The sequence below is a fragment of the Acinonyx jubatus genome, chromosome A2 (assembly GCF_027475565.1).
Source record: "Acinonyx jubatus isolate Ajub_Pintada_27869175 chromosome A2, VMU_Ajub_asm_v1.0, whole genome shotgun sequence".
Taxonomy (NCBI): Eukaryota; Metazoa; Chordata; class Mammalia; order Carnivora; family Felidae; genus Acinonyx; species Acinonyx jubatus.
Window position 1 is genome coordinate 149,275,759 of NC_069383.1, and position 21,712 is coordinate 149,297,470.

The window sequence follows — 21,712 nt, forward strand, 5'->3', positions numbered from 1 at the left end:
TCAGGTCCATCACTCTACAGTTTTGGCTCTCAGAATGCAGCTCCAGGCCAGCAGTAGCATCACTGGAGAATTTGTCAGAAATGTAAATCCTTGGGCCCATGCCAGACGAATTGAATAAAAAATTCTGGGGTGAGGTCCAACAACCAGTGTGTGAACAGGCCACCAAGTGATTATAATACCTGCTAAAGATTGAGAAGCACTGCCCTATAAGGAGGACCACTAGTCAATAAACCCATCCCACACCAAAATGCTTCCAACCAGCTTTTCAGTACCCAATTTATTTGGAAGATAGTCAGGAAACATCAGAAGTTTCAGGAAAGACTCTATCTTGAGGGACAGAGAGAGAGAGAGAGAGAGAGAAACCAAAACAGATTTCACAGGGCAGCTTTAGTGAAGGGGAGAGAAATGAGAGAGAGCCTGGTTTGTATGACCTCTCCCTGGCCTCCGACCTCACATTGCCACTGAGCTACTCCTCAGGCTGTACAGAAGAGTTAGAAAACCAATGAAGCAAACACTCTCTAGGTCCTGTTCAGTTCTACTCTGTGCCTTTATACTTTATCCTTATGTGCCGGATGCTCGAAACTAACACAGCAATTTAGACTGACACTCTGGGTTGGAACTACCTCTGGTAATTATCTTGTCTCTTTGAATGAATAAATAGCATTTTAATGGAAAAAAATCATACGAGCATTGTTATGCCAAAGGTTTGTTATATTCTGTGTTTGCATTACATGCAGAGGCAAACTGCACTGCTTTATTTTATGTAGAAATATCTGTAATCATCCCCCTGTATCATACGCTTTTGCTTCTCTCTCACAGGCTTTCCATGGCTCACCCTTACAGCCTAAATCTTAATCCAAAAACCCTCCCCTATTACTGCTTTTTACCAGTCTCTACTCACCCGAAGTGTCACCGCCACAACCAGATCATTCTTGTGCTTACAAACCTCTAGTAGCCGCGACATCTACATGTAACCGCCTCATTTATATTTACTTCCTCTGACTCCTTTAGTCCAGCTCATTTTTCTCAAACCCCTTGGTTCCCCACTAAAGATCCTTTTCCCTCTCAGGCCACCTCATGCCTCTCCTGGAAAATTGAGCCCCCTCAAGGGATTAAAACGTAGGCCAGGCCTCATGCAAAGAACACTACAAATTGTCTCATTTAATTCTCATACTAATAAGAAAGCATCCCTATTTTTACATTTGGAACACTGATGTTTAGAGACATTAAGTAACTTGCCCAAGGTTACGACTAGGATTCTAATCCAAATCCTTCTATCTCCACACTCTTAAATCTACTCTCATGTCTCCAGAGGTCTGACTCAAATATGGGAAGAAAAAAAGTTTCCTTAATTCTGCAGAAAATGAGAAGAGCAAAAGGAGCTCTGCATGTGTGTGTGTGTATATACACATATGTATGTGTATATATATAAGTATATACATACATATGTAAATGTATACACACATATATAAATATAGATACATATATACACACATGTATATATACATATGTGTATACACACACACACACACACACACACACGTTTTAGCGTGGTCTTCCACAGATGCTCAGAGCCTCAAGTCAAAGCCCAACAGGGAACACAGTTCACAGCAGTCACTCTCCACCTGGAGGGCTCCTGAGGGCTCAGGAATCTGGCCAAGGAGCAGCCCAGCATGCCTCCCCAGCAGGAATGGATGCAAAGCACAGGAGGAAGGCTGGCTCTTGCGCCCAGAATACCGGTAGGAAACAGGTGGTTAAGAGATCCCTCTCCCCATGCAGACCCAGTCCATCCTCAGAGACCCTTGTGGAGGTGGTAGTGGTGGTGTGCCTTCCAGTATGGGGTGGGGGGCAGAGTAGATGCCCACCTCAGAAGATGTCCAGATATGATTTTAAAAGCTCTTAGGAAACAAGGTAGTAATCTAACGACCAAGGGCAAGCAATGACTCCTAAGGTGTAGCCTGCGCCTCTACAACAGCACAGCTAACTTCGAGGGGCACAAAGAAATGTCTATGGTGACAAGAGAAGGTGCTTCACTGGTGCCCATCAGAATGTGGAGGCGGCCACGGCCCCCTCCTCCAAAGAGGGGCTGCAAGTCCATTTTCTCCTGTCTGACAGAAAAGGGAGGCGGCACCCCAATGTCTCCCACGCCGAGGGCCTCAGTCGCGCACCTCTCAGCCTTTCCTTCCAAGGGCTAAGAGGCTGTTCCTGTCCGTCTCCCCACTCAGCACCAATCCCCTCTCCCACTCGGCACCTCTCTCTCCCCTACTCGGTCTCCAACCTCCTTGCCCCACCGCTCTGCCCGCTAGACCTCTCTTCCCCTACCCCCGCCCTTCTTTCCTCCCCACTCGGTTCCTTATCCCTCAGCCTCGCGCTGCCCAGCCCTCGGTACCTTGAGCGTCACGTCGCACAGCTTGCCTTGCCGCCGGATCTCCTCCATGACGCCGTAGCCGCGACTAGGCAACTCGGACACGGAGAAGTGCACCAGGTCCTCAAGCTCCTCCGCGCCGTCCTCCACCATCTTCCCCGGCCGCCGCGACTGCGCAGGCCTGGGCGGCCGGCTAGAAACCAAACGGGGCGGGGCGGACTGCCGCCGCGAGCACAAGGCTAGAAGCAGACGGACCTGCACGGCCGCCGTAGTCTCGGCTGCTCTGCGCCGGAAGCGCCGCTGCCCCGCTTCCTGGTGCGAGCGCAGCCTTCTTTCCCTCGCTTTCCCGACCGTGCTGTCGCGCCTGCCGTTGCCGCAGTCTTTCTGGATTAACCGGTCCCATCTCCCGCCTTTCCGATCCGGCCCTGACCTTACTCGTGTCTCCACCCAGGGCCGCGGACTTCACTTCCGCCACTACCGACACTTCCGGAATCTGCGGAAACGGTCCGTTGCCATGGCGGCTATGTACACAGTTCTGCAGCCGCGAATGCCGGGCTGCGGTCGCTGCTCCTGCAGCGGTCGCGCGGCTGGAGGGCCTCTGCCTCGGGAGCGGTGAGCAGCGACCACGCGCCGCACGGATGGGGAGAAGGGAGGCCCGAGAGGGGGTATACGCCCAGGCGGTGGGCAGCGGCTGGGATCCGAACACCGCCCTACCCGGGAGTCCCCCAGCTTGGCTCGCTGATTTGTGAAACCCGAGCGGAGGAGAGGGCGCGGCATCGTGGGGGCTCTTTCAGACTGGGTGCAGTTTAGGGTCTTCGGATCTAACGTTCCCTGGCCCCACGAGACCTCTGCGTCTCTGCCGAGGTTGAGAGGGCGTGAGGTGGGGGACCAGAGGTCTGCTGGACCCTTTCATACACGGCAGTTTTCGAACTGGAGGGGGCTTCGGGATCGCTAAGTAGAGCCCTTCGCTTTATGGATGAGGAAGCCGCTCCAGAGAGGGACAAGAATGGTCCCAAGTTCCACTGCCTCCCACACTCCACACAGGGGTCCGGTATGTTGGGTGAGGAAAAGGGAGAAGACCAGGTCTGTCGGGAATCGAGTCTTTGGTTTAGCCTAGGGCCGGGTGCGTTTGGACCCTGTTGTTTCGGGGTTCAGGTGCTGCCGCCGCTTTAAAACGATGAGGGTTCCATATGAGAGCGTCTGGTCTGGGCAGGAGCGCTGGAAGGTAGGGATTCACCTGGTGCCGACGCTTCCTCTTCTTTAATCCAGCTTTAGAAACTCTTGGTAGCAAATTCTGTTCATTCCCACCACTAAAACGAATAAGGAAACCACGAACCTTCAGGGAGATCTGCTGGCGGCCACTCCGAGATTCATTTATTTACACCAGAAATATCTAAGGGTGGTGCCCATGAGAGAGAAGCATTCCCCATAAGATCCTGAGGGAGGAAACCCCTGCTAAAAGAGAGGGCATGGTGAGGGGCTGAATATGGCTTGTTGTAAGTGTGCCTGGAAGCTAAGCCCTTCTGGAAGGGCTGTGGGCTCAGGGGTTGGATGTGGTGTGGGAGGGAAGTGACATATGCCTCTTGGGACTCTCTCAGTAGTGACCGAAGATGGACCCACATGTGGAGATTCAGCCAGCCACCCTCTGACTTCCAGCCATGACCATCACTACCAACCACCATTTCTTGAGTACCTGTTCTGTGCTGGGCACTGTTCTGGACATTGAGGGGGGATTCAAAAGAGAGAAAGCACAGTTCTGTCCCACAAGCAACTTGTAATTTAATTTGGGAGCGGAAACCCACTCAAATGATGCGGCGTAAGAATGGTAACAAGCGTTATTTCAGTAAGTGCAAGATGGCATGGGGTCTCTGAATGTCTGGGTGTTGAGGGGCTGCTGAGTAGGAGCCTTATAGGAGGAGTTAAGTTAATAGAAAAAGCTTGCAGAGCGCCTGGCTGGCTCAGTAGGTAGAGCATGCAGCTCTTGATCTTGGGGTTGTGAGTTCGAGCCCCACATTGGGTACAGAGAGTACTTTAAAATTAAAAAAAAAAAATCTTAAAATAGAGAAAGCTTGTCTTAGGTGGGTATGACTCCTGGCATTCTTGAAGCTATGGATGTGAGCACGGGGAGGGTATGGGGAGGATAGGGGAGCTGCATGTGCATGTGCATGTTGGCAAATTACAGGCCCCACTCTGAGGGGAGGGCGATGCTCAGGTTGTCCGTGCTGTTCCTGTGCTTGGTGGGTGGAGGCTTCCAGGAGGGAGGCCTGGGCACCTGCTACCTAGGTTGGTTCCTTTCAGAGGGCACCCTGGCCAGGAGGCTGGGTCCTCAGACCCAGAGCTATTGACCTTCAAGCTATTTGTGGCTCTTTATAGCTCGACCTCAATGTTGTAGACAAAAATTTTAGGACTGAAATTGGATAAGCCATCATCCTTGATCACCTGAATACTTTTCAGCTTCGTTTTCTAAAAATTGAAAGGTCTGAATGGTCCCATAGTGGCTGGGAAAAGACTTCCATGAACTAATTACTTGAGGAATGTAGCAAGCGGACACACGGTTCTACAGTTGGCAGATGTGAAAGTGTCATGTTTGCTTATTTGATTTTACATCTGAAGGGCTTGTAACACGGGTTAGAGTTTCGTTTGTCTACATCATTGAAACTGTAGACTGAAAGGGCAGGACCTGTCTCTATTTAATTTACTTCTATAGAGATATTTCACGCCACTGATGATAGTTAATATAATTGTAATAGGAAATCTACCGGTCATTGCAAGTTGTGTCTAGAAATACGTTTAATATCCTCAAAATCTATCAGGTAACATTCAGTGAGCCTGTCTTAGATAATATAGGGAAAATGTTAATATTCTTTATTTAATGTGCTTTAATTTTTTTTTTTAAATATTTATTTATTGAGAGAATGAGAGACAGAGCATGAGCAGGGGACGGGGAGAGAGAGAGGGAGACAGAGAATCCAATGCAAGCTCCAGGCTCCAGCTGTCAGCTCAGAGCCCGATGCGGGGCTCAAACCCACGAACCATGAGATCATGACCTGAGCTGAAGTTGGCCGCTTAACTGACTGAGCCACCCAGATGCCCCTTAAAGTGCTTTTTTTTTAAAAAAAGTGAAATAATTAACTGTATTTCAGAGAAGAAATCCCTGTCATGCATGATTTTTTTCTTTACAGTACAGGTCTTAACATTTCGTTTTTTAAAAATATTAAGCATCATAGCAGTTTATTAGAGTGCTTTGCAGTAGTTCAAGCAAGCTATTTTTCCTTAATAGCTGTGTTATTGCTCTTTTCCAATTTGAATATGAAATTGAATCAGCTCCCTATGTCTCATGTTTCCCTAACTCTTCCTAAATTCAACAAATTCCTTTGCTGGTTGTTGTTGTTGTTGTTGTTGTTGTTGTTGTTGTTTACAAAAGCATACAGGTGATTTCTTTGGCCTTAACTCCTCTTTCCTGCCCTATGAAGATGCAAGTTATTTTAGCACCAAATGCCTCATCTCTTATTGAACTGGTTCAACCCCAATAGGAAGGTCAGAAGAGAAGTGTACCAAGCAGCATACATCCTGACCCTCAGGCCTTGTCCCTATTCCAAATGTGTTTGGTACATTTGGAACATTAACGCTAAATGAGTTTTTAACATTCTTTCTGTATATTCATAGTTCCGTAAAAGTGAAATTATTGAAATGTGAGAGCCCAATGTTCGGACTGCATGACCATAGACCACTTGATGATACTGTTCACATCATTTGAAAAAGAAGGAAAGAAAAAATATTAGGTTGATATTAGGAAAACGTATATGTAAAATTAGAAATGTTTCCCCTTTGAACAAATTAAAATTGTATTATGTTAATTTCCCTAATAGTTTCAAATAACGAAGTTTAGTATATTTTCATAGACTTTCATCTTGTTTAGTGGTATTACTTAACTAGGTTAAATGTATTGATGATGATTACAGGTTGATTTTTCCTTAGCTTTCCTTAGAGCTTTTGACATTTTCTCTCAATATTTAATCCTTTGTCATCAGGGTATAAGAGGCACCTAAAGAACTAAGTTTTGTTTTTTTATTTTTATTTTTTGAAGAACTAAGTTTTAAGTTCCCCTTTAAAGCAATAAAAATAGCACAATTGTTACTTCTGTTTAATAACCCTCTTTGCTTTTCCACTCTATGTCAATGTTGGAACCAAAATTTACTGTCTGATTAGTATTAAATATTTTTACACAGGCACTTTCAGGAAAGGGCCTAGTGTGATTTCACCAATGAGACTAATAGCCAATAAAATACGAGATTTCTTGGTTATCATTTGATTGTGCAATCAATTTTTTTAAATTTTAATAAAATACTTCAGTTGGACAGGATCTTAGAAATTAATTAACTCTCCCCTCAGTGCAACGGTCCCTTTGGTAGCATCTCTGCTAGCTGGCATCTTGACCTTGCTTGAGTCTTTTCCATTATAGGACAGCTCTACATAGTAGGAAGGTCATTTACCTAAATCTCCCTCCCTAAACACATACATCTATATGCTTACATCCTATTCCATGAAGCCACACCAAGCATTTATTTTGACATTTTGTTATACACAGTAATTATTTGTGGTAGTATAAAGGAATACAGATTAAGTGGATCTACCTGAAAGAAAATGATGAAACTCTAGTTAGGTTGACGAGAAGACGAGGAGGTAGAGGGCTGTTTGATTTTTTCTCAATGGACTGTCAGAAAAGAAAGAGTATCTGATCGTGGACTAGATTAAATACACTTCTAGGGAATCATTTTCTGATCTAAGCTGGTCAAACGGAGGTAAAGGAGGGGCTGCTGCATCTGAAATAACATATGTTCGTGAAGACAAGAAAATTAAGTTTAAATGCATTTCATAGTAAGTATTTTAGATGAAAGCATAATGAATGAGGCAAAGCATAAGCGGACATTTTTAGGTACAGACCATTTTTAGGAAACACGTCTAAGATTAGGCCACTAAAGGGAGCGTTCTTCTTGCTTCGTGTTTCTGTCTCTTAGGGGGCCATGGTGGAAAATGGTGAGGCAGCCTGTAAAGTAGGAAGCGCCTGTACTTGTTGAACAGCAGGTCCTGTGGGTAGAGCACTGACACGCGAAGGGGTGAGAAGGAAGACTGGGTCTCGTTGGGACAGAAGAACACAGACCGAGTGTCAGTCACTCCATTCTGATCTTCTTACTGCGTTGCCACTTGATGATAACTACTGAAAGCTGCACTGTTTTCTTCTTTTTAGCTAGAATGGGTACTAGGAAAAAAGTTCATACCTTTGTCCGTGTCAAACCCACCGATGACTTTGCTCACGAAATGATCAAATACGGAGATGACAACAAAGTAAGTGGGATGTGCTTGCTTTCACCAGCTTGGTCCTCTCTGTCCCACCTTGCTGCGGTGGGACCCTGTTTCCAAACAGCCTTTAAGGACCAAGACAGAATTGATAAAAGTTCAGATGGAGTCCAGACTTCCAACAAGTCCAAACCACTCCCCTTGAGTCACTTTTGATAAGGAAACTCCCGAAGCTCCCACTTGTTTTTGTTTTAATTTTTTTTAATGTTTATTTTTTTTTTGAGAGAGAGATTGAGACAGAACGTGAGCAGGGGAGGAGCAGAGAGAGAGGGAGACACAGAATCTGAAGCAGGCTCCAGGCTCCGAGCTGTCAGCACAGAGCCCGACGTGGGGCTCGAACTCACGAACCGTGAGATCGTGACCTGAGCCGAAGTCAGGCACTTGACCGACTGAGCCACCCAGGTGCCCCGAAGCTCCCACTTTTAATTGTATTTGTGGTTAATAAGTTTGCCTTCATCCTTGTGTCTGACACAGAAAAGCTGACATTTGGCCACACTCATAAAACTCTGTGGGGATCAGATCTGCTGTTACGTGATCCCTCAGGGAGGGGGTCAAGTAAGATGTCTTAAGTTGATAACTGTTCAACTTACCAAACCAGTGGGAGAAACTCTTTTCGAAAGAACTGGAAAGATGTATCCATCCCTGTGTCCCGACCACTGTCCTGACAACCTTTCTGAAGCCCATGACAGGCTTAGGACAGGTTGAGAGAGTTCTATGTTTTCATTGAGCAAACATCTGTGAACCTACATGGGCAGCATGAAGACATTCTTTAAGGGAAGAATCCGAGAGCGAACTGCCCAAGCTTTGAAAGTCTTGACAGTCAGAGAGAAGCTCATGTGCAGCAAATCCTGCAGGACATGGTCTCAGTGAGCATAGAAACACAGAGCATTTCATGTGTGAATGGACAAAGCCCCTCCTCTTGCTTGATCTTACTTTTTCTGCATGTGGCTGTGTGTTGGCTCCTGGATTAGGGCAGCCAGTGTAAAATTCCAACAAGGGTCTCTTTACATCAGAAGGCCCCACGGTGAAGATTGGAATCTCCCCTTGACCTAACCCAATATGTTCCTAAACCAGCTGTTGCCTTAGTGGCTTGCTATGGAGAGATCTAAAAGTCTAAAAATGTTTTTAGGAATCTTTGCATCTAAAAAAAAAAAAAAAAAAAAAAAGAAATCTTTGCACCTGAAGATATGCTAATTACAAGTGGTAGACACCCTTGATTTGCTATAATACCAGTGAGGAACTGTCTGAGAAGCCAAGAGCCATTTCTGTGGTTATTAATTCATCATTCCTCACAATGCTCCGTAGCATGTAAAAGATGTGGCTCAAGCCCAGGCCTCTGTCACCAAGCCCAGTCTTCTCTCTGGCCTAAGTCAAGGCCTCCCTGTGCTTATTAAATGTGTCTAAAGCTTGTTTAATAAAAAAACATGATAAATGTGCTTGACCTCGTATCATAGATGCGGGAATCAAGACAAACAGCACCCTGTAACCTAGGGTGACAAGGCCTGAAACCAGTAAGTGCTCCAGTCTCCTGATCCTTCCACCGTAAAGGTGGTGTGGCCTCCCTTCTCCTCTCCCATCCCAAAGAAATCATCTGAATATCAGCCCATGTGTGAGAATCCCTGTTCTTCCTAAAGTTTGCTTCCTTTTATTTTCTCCAGGTCAGGCCTCAGCTATCAGTGAGTTTTTCATACCAGTTTCCTAATACCTAACTAGCTGGCTAACTCTCTCTCTCTCTCTCTCTTTCTAGAGCATTGATATTCACTTAAAAAAAGATACTCGGAGAGGGGTTGTCAATAACCAGCAGACAGACTGGTCGTTCAAGCTGGATGGAGTTCTCCACAATGCCTCCCAGGACTTGGTTTATGAGACAGTCGCAAAGGACGTGGTTGCTCAGGCTCTCGACGGATACAATGGTAATTTAGTTAATTGACTGTTATTAATTGACTGTAAGAACCTGCAGAACCCTTCCTGGAGGAAGAGGTGCAAGTATTTTATGGTGAATAAAATAAAATATAACCTCTTGTGCTAACTTTTGTTTATGTGTCTATCTCATATTCTTATAGTAGAAAACTTATTATTTGCTTGGTGGTATTGTGGGCATGACTTGATCCAAACTCCTGGGGTCCTATTTTCCTAGAAAGACTAAGTGACTGTGGCTCTCTATAGGTCATGGGGATTGAACTATTATCCTGTTTCAAATCTCTCAAATACTAGTTTGAAGATAATGGCCTTATGAATTTGATGGAGTCCAAATACTTCTCTCTTGACTACCTGCCAGGAGTTATTTCCATTCATTTTACCAGCAAAATAAATCTACTCTTCCTATTTTAGCATAGAGTTATTTACATATAGCATGAAAAAATGGAGTAGAGTTTGATTTTCTTAACAAATGGAAAGCAGCTTTATTGGGAGATTTTTATAAACTAGTTTGGTCTAAGATTGCTTTAAAATCTTAAGATTTGAAAATCTGTAGAAAGAATCTATCACAGTTTGTAAACTTTGCCCATGTGACTAGAATGTCCCCTGTCTGCAAGTTTTAGGTCTTCTGTTTAAAAGTCTCTTTTAAAGTCTGTTTAGTGTTGATAACTAAACATTGTAATGTATCCCACTTGTGAAACATAGACGTGGTCCTTATTAATCCTGAGGGGATATGGCCCTGAGGAGGTAGAGACAGAGGAACCAAGAAGGCCAAGGAAGTTAAGAGTCTTGGGCCCTGGCTGCTATAGAATTACAAGTGGGCTCTGAGTCCCAGCTGAAGTGACTCCTTCCTGCACATCTGTGCTAATAGGCACTGTTTCTGACCTCAGCTCACATGCTGAGTTTGAGCCCCGTGTGCAAAACCTACCAATCCCAGGAACTAGAGCATTGGTGTGGTGACGGCAAATGCTGATTTCCATGGCCCAGTGTTGCCCGGAAGCGGCATTTGGGATGGGGTCTGGCTCAGGTTGGCCAAGCCAGGAGAAAGAGCGGATGGGAACTGGAGTCCAGGGTGACAGTGTGGTTCGTGTCCCGGAGCCTGGTGGTGACAGTAGACCTAAGAGATGAGAGAGATGCAAGTGGAAGTCTTTCCAGAGAGGGCTGTGGGACCAGATCAGGACCTGTCATGGTCTGTGTTTGGAAGTGGCTTGGGGCCAACTAGTAGCCCTGTTTGATTCTGTGGGAACTTGCAGTCTACAAAGAATCCTCACCATCAACAGGAAATTCTCTTCCCACTCCCATCTCTTCCTGGGGATTTTGAAAGCTCTCCTTGTCTCCTGCCTGGCCAGCCCCTGGGAGGCCTACCCCGAGACTCTTGACAGTTCATGGCCTTGCTAAAGAAGGGCTGGAGTTCAATGTTCTATCTCCCTCCCCACCTGTCTAGAAAAATTCCCAGTTCCTCTGTTCCCTGGGATTCCCCACTCTGCTCAGCAGCCCTAGGGTGTGATCTCTTGGCAGAGGGATCAGTAGAGCACTACCTGGGCCACACATTCAGAGCTGCAGTCTGTGTTTTGACCATTTATGTCCTGTTTCCTTGCCCACTCACCCTGCCCCCCAAGGCAGGAATCCCTCCTGTCCTGGCTGCTCCTGATGGCCACCTTCGAGCCAGGGTCCAGGCTGGCACCTGGCATGCTGGGGGATAGGAGAGCTATCCTTGGAGCTATTTTCCTGGACATCACCAAGACATGCTTCCAAATGTTTGCAGGTACCATCATGTGTTATGGGCAGACGGGAGCCGGCAAGACATATACCATGACAGGGACAACTGAGAATTACAAGCACCGGGGGATCCTTCCTCGTGCCCTACAGCAGGTAGAGAGTGGGCCCACAGGCAGGGTACCACACAGGTCCCCTTTCTACCACACCTGCTGCTAACCCGAGGCCTGCTACTAGAGACAGGATACACATGGTGGCGGGTGGGGGGTGGGGGGCAGGGTGGTGCAGAGGCCTCAGGAAACTAGGAAACTGGGACTTCAAGTTTCAGGGTCTGACCCAAGCCCATGAGGAACCTATTTCCTCATTGCAAAAGAGGGAGTTGGACGTGCCAACCAGCTTCTTGCTGCTGTGATGGTCTGTGAACCTGTAATTGAGGATTTGGAAGTCCTAATCATGTTCCTGCCTCATTTTAATGAGGGGGATATGGCCTCTTGCAAAGCTTCCTCCCTGGCCTGCTCTGGCTTCTTCCACTGCCACAGCCCCAGAAAGAACAAAGGGAAGAAGCGGGGCCCAACATGAACTTTCAGGATCAAGTGAGTCCTGGGGGTCTGGGAAGTATGACTGAAGACAGTACACAAGGGCCTTCCTTTGGAGTTCTGTGAGGACCTTCTGTTGGAAGGTAGGAGGCAAAGGGCCTTTCCCCAAAAGCATCTTGAGGTTTTATAGCCCTGTCCTATAAAAAACATAGATGACCGTCTAGTGTATAAAGCATCCATGCTCTAATTTATGAAGCAGTAGCCTTCACATCCCACTGTCCAAGCTTTAGTATCTCAGTATCTTAGACTTCAGTAGTCGAGCCCAGCACTGCCTAGTAGAGACGCGGTGTAAGTCACACATGCAATTTTGAGTTTTCTAGTAACCACAGTTTAAAAAGTAAAACAGGAAGGGGCGCCTGGGTGACTCAGTTGGTTGGATGCCCGACTTTGGCTCAGGTCATGATCTCACAGTTTGTGAGTTCAGGCCCCACATCAGGCTGTGTGCTGACAGCTCAGAGCCTGGAGCCTGCTTCGGATTCTGTGTCTCCCTCTCTCTCTGCCCCTCCCCGGCTCACACTCTGTCTCTCTTTCTCTCTCTCAAAAATAAGTAAACATTAAAAAAAAATTTTTTTTAAGTAAAACAGGTGAAATTGATTTTAATAATATATTTTATGTAACTGAGTATATCCAAAATATAATTTCCACATATAATCAATATAAAAATTCTTGAAATATTTTACATTATTTTTCTCACACTAAGTCTATGCAGTGTGTATTTTACACTTATGGTCCATTTCAATTTAGACACTAAGTACTTACCAGGAATACTCAATCTGCATTTAGATTTCATAAAATTTACAGTTGAAAAAGTAGATTTATAAACTCAAGTTGTTCCCAACATTTTGAAAAGTTTACCAGTAACTGAACTTAGTGGCCATTTTTTAAAGTTTATTTATTTATTTTGAGAGAGAGAGAGAGAGAGAGAGAGTGTGTGTGCGCGCGCGCGCGCGCACGCATGCGCATACACATGCTGGGGGAAGGGCAGAGGGAGAGGGAGAGAGAGAATCCCAAAAAGGCTCCTTGCTGTCAGCTCAGAGCCTGACGTGGGACTCAATCCCACAACCGTGAGATCATGACCTGAGCCAAAATCGAGAGTCAGATGTTCAACTGACTGAGCCACCCAGATGCCCCTTTAGCAGCTAGTTTTAACTTTCAATTCAAATTAATTATGATCAAGTAAAATTTAAAATCCCATTCCTTATTTGCATCAGCCACATTTCAGGTGTTCAGCAGCCACCTGTGGCTAGTGTCTACCGTGTTGGATAGCACTACCCTCAACTGTTAGAGCAAGGTGGGGGCCTCAGGGATCATCCAGCCCAACCCCTCCCTTCATGTGGCAACTAAGAAAGTTAAGGTCCAGAGAGGGGAAAAGACCAGTCCAAAGTCACCACCTGCTCAGAAGTACCAGGAAGGGTATTTGGAAGTTATTAGTTGGGAAGGCTGAGTTTTGGCTTGGCTTCTTCTCTTACTAGCTGAGGCCACAGACAAATAATTTCATTGCTTGGGCCTTTCCCCAGATGGGCATTGCCCCTATCCTTCTTCAATCACAGGGGAGTTGTAAGAATAGGATTAAGTAATGGATGTGTAAGAGGCTTATATATGGCGAGACTCCATAAAATGAGGGATCTTCACTCCAGAGTCCTTTCCATTCATCATGGCTGTACAATCTGTTAAGTCAGTCTTCAAAATTCTACAAGATGTGGGGCACCTGGGTGGCTTAGTCAGTTAAACGTCCGACTTCAGCTCAGGTCATGATCTCACGGTTTGTGGGTTCGAGCCCCGTGTCGGCTCTGTACTGACAACTCAGAGCCTGGAGCCTTCTTCAGATTCTGTATCTCCCTCTCTCTGCTCCTCCCCCGCTCACACTCTGTCTCTCTCTCAAAAATAAATAAAAACATTTAAAAAAAAAACTCTACAAGATGATAATAAGTGCCACTCAATGAACTATTAATAGTAATTGTTGATGATGATGACCATTATGCCAGCTAGACTTTGTAAATTCTTTTAGGACAGATTTTTTTTTTTAATTGTACTTCTTGATGTTTCCTGCTGAGGTAAGAACTCTCCTAACACTGGTTGGTCATTGGAGTTTTGCTCTTGGTGACTACTGTCCGATATTCCATGTAGGTTTTTAGGATGATTGAAGAACGCCCCACACATGCCATCACTGTGCGTGTTTCCTACCTGGAAATTTACAATGAGAGTCTGTTTGATCTCCTGTCCACTCTGCCCTATGTCGGACCATCAGTCACACCAATGACCATCGTGGAAAACCCTCAAGGGGTCTTCATTAAGGGCTTGTCAGTCCATCTTACAAGTCAGGAGGAGGATGCATTCAGCCTCCTTTTTGAGGTGAGATGACCAAGTCTAAGGATTCCTTCTGCCCTTCCTTCCTTCCTTCCTTCCTTCCTTCCTTCCTTCCTTCCTTCCTTCCTTCCTCTCTCCCTCCCTCCCTTCTCCCTCCCTCCCTCCCTTTCTCCTTCCTTCTCTCTCTTCCTTTGTTCTTTTTTTTCTTTTCTCCCTCCCTCCTTAGTTTTTTTTTACTTACTTTGATAACCAGAATAAATGTTAATATATGCTCATTTAGCAAGTTCAGATAGTAATGAAAAAATACAGGAACAAAAATTAACATAGTTGCAATTGTCTTTTTCAGTTAATGTGAAACATGGCATTTGTGGTATAGAAAAAAAAGAATTAACATTCTTAGTATATAAAAGTTCTTATAAATCTATAAATTCCTCAGCATATGTTATTCTTTTAAAAGTCATATAGGGGGCACCTGGGTGGCTCAGTCAGTTAAGCCTCTGACTCCGGCTCAGGTCATGAACTCACAGTTCGTGGGTTTGAACCCCACGTTGGGCTCTTTGCTGACAGCTTACAGCCTGGAGCTGCTTTGGATTCTGTGTCTCCTTTTTCTGCCCCTCCCCCACTTGTGTTCTGTCTCTCTCTCTCTCTCTCTCTCAAAAGTAAATAAACATTAAAAAAATTTTTTTAAAGTCATATACATTGGAACTCTTATACCTCACTGATGAAATATAAAATGGTGTGGCCATATTGGCAGTATCCTAAAAAGTTAATTAATTTTATCATAGAACTTAGCAAATATCTTAGGTATTTTTCTAAGAGAAATGAAAGCATATGTTCACACAAAGGCTTGTAGGCAAATATTATAGCAGAATTATTCAAAAGAGTCATAGACTGGAAATAACCAAAATTCTATCACCTGGTGAATGGATAAATAAAATGATGAAAAACTATTTAACAATAAAAGAAATGGAGTACTGATATATGCATGCTACAACATAGATGAATCTCAAAAAAATGCTAAGTAAAAGAAATACAGAAGATCACATCCTGTTTGGTTCCATTCATTTGAAATGTTCCCAGTAGCCACATCTTTAGAGATACAAGTAGATTAGCTGGGAGGAGGGGGTGGGAAATGGCTACAGATGAGCCCAGGGAACTTTTTGGGTGATGTAACATTTCTAAAACAAGATTGTGGTGATGGTTGCAGAGCTCTAAATTTCCTTTAAAAAATCACAAACTGTATACTTAAAACAGAATTTTATGCCATGTAAGTTATATGTCAATAGAGGCACCTGTGTGACTTGATTAAGCCTCCGACTCTTGACTTCAACTCAGGTCACGATCTCACTGTTTGTGAGGTTGAGCCCCGCATAGGGTTCCACACTGACTGTGCAGAGCCTGCTTGGGATTCTCTGTCTCCCTCTCTCTCTGCCCCTCCCCTGATCCTCTGATCTCTCTCTGTGTATCTCTCTCTCAAAATAAATAAACAAACAAACATGTTAAAAAATTATTAAATTATATGTCAATAAAAGTTTATTTAAAAAGTCACATAGGTGGAGCGCTTGGGTGGCTCAGTTGGTTGAGTGGTTGAACAGCCAACTTCAGCTCAGGTCATGATCTCACAGTCGTGAGCTGGAGCCCCACATCAAACTCACTGCTGTCAATGCAGAGCCCGCTTCGGATCCTCTGTCCCCTCTCTCTCTGCCCTTCCCCCCTCCCCTCCCAGTCAAAAATGAATAAACATTTACATATTAAAAAAAAGGTCACATAGGAGTCCTCAGGGTGATTTAAACCTGGAGCCCTTGGATCTACAGGGAGGAAAGAGAATCCCAGGAGGCAGCAATAGAGCATTCTTAAAAAAATTTTTTATTACATTTCTTTATTTTTTGAGAGGCAGAGACGGAGTGTGAGTGGGGAGGGGCAGAGAGCAAGAGGGAGGCACAGAATCCAAAGCAGGCTCCAGGCTCTGAGCTGTCAGCGCAGAGTCGGATGCAGGGCTCAAACTCACGAACTGTGAGATCATGACCTGAGCCGAAGTCGGACGCTCAACTGACTGAGCCACCCAGGCGCCCCCAGCAATGGAGCATTCTCATTGTTGCTCCTGACATTTCACCATGACTAATGGTATTTGCTGTGGGGCTTTGGTGGCTTAAGGTTAAAGAATGTCCAAGTTTGGGAAGAGTTTTTACCATTAATAAGTATTTATTCATACCCTTAGTAGTAACCACTCTCCTGACTTGTAATCATTTCATTGGTCTTCTTTATAGCTTTACCACTTCTAGCATACCATGTATGTTTCCTCAAACAGCATAGTTTAATTTTTTTGAAAACTTTTATATAAAAGGAATCACGTAGGACGAATTCTGATTACTTTTCCCTCTTATCTACTTTTTATGTGAAATTCATCTATGTTCTTGCTATATATTTTTCATTGTCATCATCACTGTATTACATTGGGTGTTAGGTGAATATACTACAAGTTAGTTATCCACTCTTTCTTTCCTTTTCTTTTTTTCTTTTTCTTTTTCTTTTTTTTTCTTTTAGAGAGAGTGAGTGTGCTCATGAGCAAGGGAGGGGGTAGGGGGAGAAAGAGAGAGAATCTTAAGCAGGCTCAATGCTCAATGCAGAGCCCAACACAGGGCTTGATCCCACGACCCTGGAATCATGACCTGAGCTGAAATCGAGTCAGATGCTGAGCCGACTGAGCCACCTCGGTGCCCCTATCCACTCTACTTCTGATGGACATGTAGGTTTTCCTAGTTTGAGGGATATTTCATACAATGCCACTGGGAACATTCTTGTATGTCTGCCTCGTGTACATAAGCATGAATTTTTCTAGGTAAAACCAAGGACTGCAGTTATGGGTCATTGAGTGTGTCTTAAACTTTCTTAGGCAATGCCAACTCTTTCCCATAATGTATACTCCCACAGTGGGTTAGACCTTAAGACCTTAAAATTTTGACCAATCTGGCTGGTGTGTGGTTTTTCCCACTGTGATCTTTGTTTTCTTCTCCCTAATTACCAGTGAAGTGAAGGGCCTTTTCATATGTTTATTGACCATTTGGATTTCCCTTCCCATATTTTTTATCTTCTTTATAGATGTCTTTTTTTTCTTTGTCTTGTTTGCATGAATTCTTTATATACTCTGAAAACTAATCCTTTTTCAGTTATATGTATTGTGAATATGTTATATTTCCCATGGCTTGCTTTTTTTTTCACTCTTTATGTGTTATTTGATGAGCAAAAATTCTTGATTTTAGGTTAATTGAATGTATGTAAATTTTTTGTTTTGACTTTTTGTGTAAAGAGCACATAAGAGGATTTTCTTTTAAAAATCCACAGGTAGAGGGCCACCTGGGTGGCTCAGTCAGTTGGGCATCTGACTTCAGCTCAGGTCATGATCTCACTTTTCGTGGGTTTGAGCCCCACGATGGGCTCTGTGCTGACAGCTCAGAGCCTGGAACCTGCTTCAGATTCTGTGTCTCCCTCCCTCTATCCCTCCCCTGCTCGTACTCTGCCTCTCTCTTAAAAATAAATAAAACATTAAAAAAAATTTTTTTTTAAGTTTATTTATTTATTTTGAGAGAGAGTGAGCAAGCAGGGGAGGAGCAAAGAGAGAGGGAGAGAGAGAATCCCAAGCAGGCTCTGTGCTGTCAGTGCAGAGCCTGATGTGGGGCTCGAACTCATGAACGGTGAGATCATGACCTGAGCCAAAGTCAGATGCTTAACCGACTGAGCCACCCAGGTGCCCCCCCCCCCCAATTTTTTTTTTAATCCACATGTAGAATTCTCCAGTTAAGTCATCTGACCTTGGACTTTTATTTGTTGAGAGGTTTTTGATTACTGATTCATAAATTGGTCTGTTTAGATTTTCCTTTTCATCATAATTCAGTCTTGGGAGTCTGACAGTCTTTATCTTTTAACTGAAGCATTTCATTGCATTTGCACTTAATGTAATTACTGATATATTGGGGTTTACATCTGTCATGTTATTATGTGCTATCTGGTTGTTCCATTTGTTCTACATTTATTTTTCTTACCCGTTTTGCCCCTAATTTAATTTAATTTAATTAATTAATTTTTTTAAATTTACATCCAAGTTAGTTAGCATCCACTGCAATAATGATTTCAGGAGTAGAATCCAGTGATTCATCCCCTACATATAACACCCAGTGCTCATCCCAACAAGTGTCCTCCTTAATGCCCCTTACCCATGTTTTGCCCCTTTTTTATTGGATATTTTTTATTATACTTGTTTTCCCTTTTACTAATTTAGAAGTTGTATGTTCATTCATATTTATATTCTCTCACTCTCTCTGTTTAGCCCAGAAATAACAACTTGGCACATTTAGTTAATACATACACACCCAAGTGAGTGTATCTAACTAGTGAGATGTGAATAAGCTCTGTGGATTATCCAAAGTCAGCTTCTTGGTTTTGATATTGTGCTATAGTTTTGCAAGATATTATCTTAGGGAGAGACTGAGTGAAGAGTACAGGGGACCTCCCTGTACATTTCTTCAAAACTCCTGTGGATCAAAATAAAGTGTCATTTTATCATAATTTTTATTATATTTTACTATAACATTATCATTTTAATTGTGTTATAATTACGTTAAAATATTTAAAAATAGGGGTGCCTGGTGGCTTAGTCATTTAAGCGTCCGACTCTTGATTTCGGCTCAGGTCATGTATGATCTCACTGCTCATGAGTTCGAGCCCCATGTCAGGTTCTGCACCGACAGCTCAGAGACTGCTTGGGATTCTCTCTGTCTCTCCCTCTCTCTCTGCTCTTCCCCTGCTTGCTATCTCTCAAAATTAATAAATAAACATATATATATTTAAAAATAAAACCTCTGTGGTGCGCCTGGGTGACTCAGTCGGTTGAATATCTGACTTCAGCTCAGGTTATGATCTAACACTTTGTGAGTTTGAGCCCTGCATTGGGCTCTGTGCTGATAGCTCAGAGCCTGGAGCCTGCTTCAGATTCTGTATCTCCCTCTCTCTCTGTCTCTCCCAGCTCATGCTCTGTCTCTCTCTCTCAAAAATAAATAAACATTTAAAAAAATTTTAATAAATAAAAAAATAAAACCTCTAAAAATCTAAAGTTCATGAAAACCTTTTACTTCCTCCTGCATTCTATAAGAACCTTAGGATTGCTACCTTGTCTTTTATGTTTTTGTTTTTTGACTCTGCAGGGGCATCATTATTAATGTTTTGTATAGTACACATTCTTTTACATTTACCCTCATATTTACCACCCTCATTGCTTTTCCTTTCTTTTCTCCATCACCTTCCACTGGAGATTGTTTTCTTTCTTCTGTTATATATCCTTTATAGTAAGCATGTTTGTGACAAAGAGTTTCTTGTTTTTTGAAATGTCCTTATTTTACCCTTAGTCTTGAGAGATATTTTTGCTGGGTATAAAATTCTATTTTCACATTTGTTTTGTTCTACCATATTAAAAAAAATTTTTTTTTAATGTTTATTTATTTTTGAGAGACAGACAGAGTGAGAGTGGGGGAGGGGCAGAGAGAGAGGGAGACACAGAATTTGAAGCAGGCTCCAGGCTCTGGGCTGTCCACACAAAGCCCGACATGGGGCTCAAACCCAAAAACTGTGAGATCATGACCTGAGCTGAAGTCAGACGCTTAACCAACTGAGCCTCCCAGGCGCCCCTGTTTTGTTCTACCATATTAAAGAGATCATTGCAAAGTTATGGTTTCCACCATTAGTAGTGAGAAGTCAATGTCAGTCTGTTCAATAGTCCTTTAAAAGTATGTTAGTCTGTGCCTTCTGAGAAGCAGATGCCAAGATGGGATTAAATGTGCAAAAAAGTTTTTTTTAATGTTTTTAAATTTATTTTGAGAGAGAGACAGAGAGATTGAGCAGGGGAGGAGCAGACAGAGAGAGGGAGAGAGAGAATCCCAAGCAGGCTTCCCACTGTTACCGCACAGCCTGATGCAGGGCTCAAACTCACAAACCATGAGATCATGACTAAAATCAAGAGTCAGACATTTAACTGACTGAGCCACCCAGGTGCCCTGGTACATGATCCTTTTAATGTGCCATTGAAGTCAGTTTGTTATGATTTTGGATTCTGCATTTCTCTATTATTAAAAAAATATTTGTCAACATTTTCCTGGCTATATAACATTCCATTGTACAGATAGACCTAATCATTGGGTATGTAGGTTAATTGTTAGTCAATATTCATGAATATTTTTAAGACTTTTTCATTCTTATTGCTACTTGGCTTTTCAGAAAGCTCTACAAATTCACACATCCCTAGCAGAGGGTGAAAGTCTAGGTCTGGACTCCAATTGGTCTCCCATTCTACTAGTGTATAAATGAGGTATCTCTGGAAGGTCTGATTGCAGTAACATGAAATCACTTGTATACCTGTCAGAATAGTTGAAAATAACCCAAATGCTTTATTGTTTTAATTCTTCAAAATGCTGTCTACTTTTCCTCTCCTCTTCAGGGAGAGACCAACAGGATTATAGCCTCCCACACAATGAATAAAAACTCATCCAGGTCGCACTGCATTTTCACCATCTATGTGGAGGTGGGTCTGAGCTCCTTGAATAGCCCAGTGATGGGGGGATGGGGGGGCACAGCCCAGTCCCACTGGACCTGCTGCAGACTAGAAGCTTCTCCCTGTGACATCTAACCTCTGTTTGGATGTTTTGTAGGCTCATTCGAGGACCTTATCAGACGAAAAGTACATCACTTCCAAAATTAACTTGGTGGATCTAGCAGGCTCAGAAAGGCTGGGAAAGTCTGGGGTAAGTGGGAGCAGGACATCCCTTCTCAAGCCACAGCCCTGTTTCCTGCACAGTGGCTATGCACATGGGACGTCCCTCATGGGGCATTTGTGCGCCTAGCCCTGAGCTGGGCGCAGTGGAATATGTGGGCATGACCCCATGGAGCTTTGAGGGATGGAATTAGTGGAGGGGAAACAGCTGCACCATAGTTGCATCCTACCTAAGAGGATTTTTGTAAATATTAAATGAGAGGACAGCCCCTAAATTCTTAGCCAGGTGCCTAGCCCCCCATAAGTACGCAGAAAATGCTTGGTGCTGGTAGTAACATTTCTCTGCATATGAGTAGGAGTGTCCACATGAGTCTTTCCATGAGTATTTCAGCTCAGCTATTCATGGGCTTGGCCGTGAATTAGTATAAGTATTCACACAAGTATGCAGTGAGAATTCCTATGTGCATTCAGCTAAGTGTTTGTATGTGTATGATAGTCACAGGATGATTTGCCCAAGTGTCTGCACAAACATTCCTGTGTGTATTCATATCGATGTGACTCTTACGTGAGAATTCATGTGAATATTCACAGAAGTATTCATATTCCCGTGAGCGTTCCCATGAATATTTGCATGAGCATTCCTGTGAGTATTAGTATTAGGCCATGATGGAATACAATCCCATGATATTGAGAAAA

General features: G+C 43.7%; 2 protein-coding genes across 18 annotated transcripts in view; one reads left to right on the plus strand and one right to left on the minus strand.

The window, feature by feature from the left end:
* KLHL18 (kelch like family member 18) overlaps positions 1 to 2,533 on the minus strand; it is a 54,875-nt gene extending 52,342 nt beyond the window's left edge. For 2 of the 3 annotated variants that reach the window (XM_027038573.2, XM_027038572.2), the window contains exon 1: positions 2,390 to 2,533. In XM_027038573.2, coding sequence (XP_026894374.1) covers positions 2,390 to 2,518 — 129 coding nt within the window. In that variant the 5' untranslated portion in view covers positions 2,519 to 2,533. The remainder of the gene's footprint in view (positions 1 to 2,389) is intronic. The other variant, XM_027038574.2, reaches the window with a different exon arrangement.
* Positions 2,534 to 2,729: 196 nt separating this feature from the next.
* KIF9 (kinesin family member 9) overlaps positions 2,730 to 21,712 on the plus strand; it is a 56,760-nt gene continuing 37,777 nt past the window's right edge. The window contains exons 1-8 of one of the 15 annotated variants that reach the window (XM_027038564.2): positions 2,730 to 2,869; positions 3,964 to 4,208; positions 7,614 to 7,711; positions 9,471 to 9,636; positions 11,406 to 11,512; positions 14,080 to 14,304; positions 20,744 to 20,827; positions 20,955 to 21,047. In XM_027038564.2, the coding sequence (XP_026894365.1) occupies positions 4,172 to 4,208; positions 7,614 to 7,711; positions 9,471 to 9,636; positions 11,406 to 11,512; positions 14,080 to 14,304; positions 20,744 to 20,827; positions 20,955 to 21,047 (810 nt within the window). In that variant the 5' untranslated portion in view covers positions 2,730 to 2,869; positions 3,964 to 4,171. The other 14 variants (XM_027038563.2, XM_027038567.2, XM_027038565.2 and 11 more) reach the window with 14 other exon arrangements.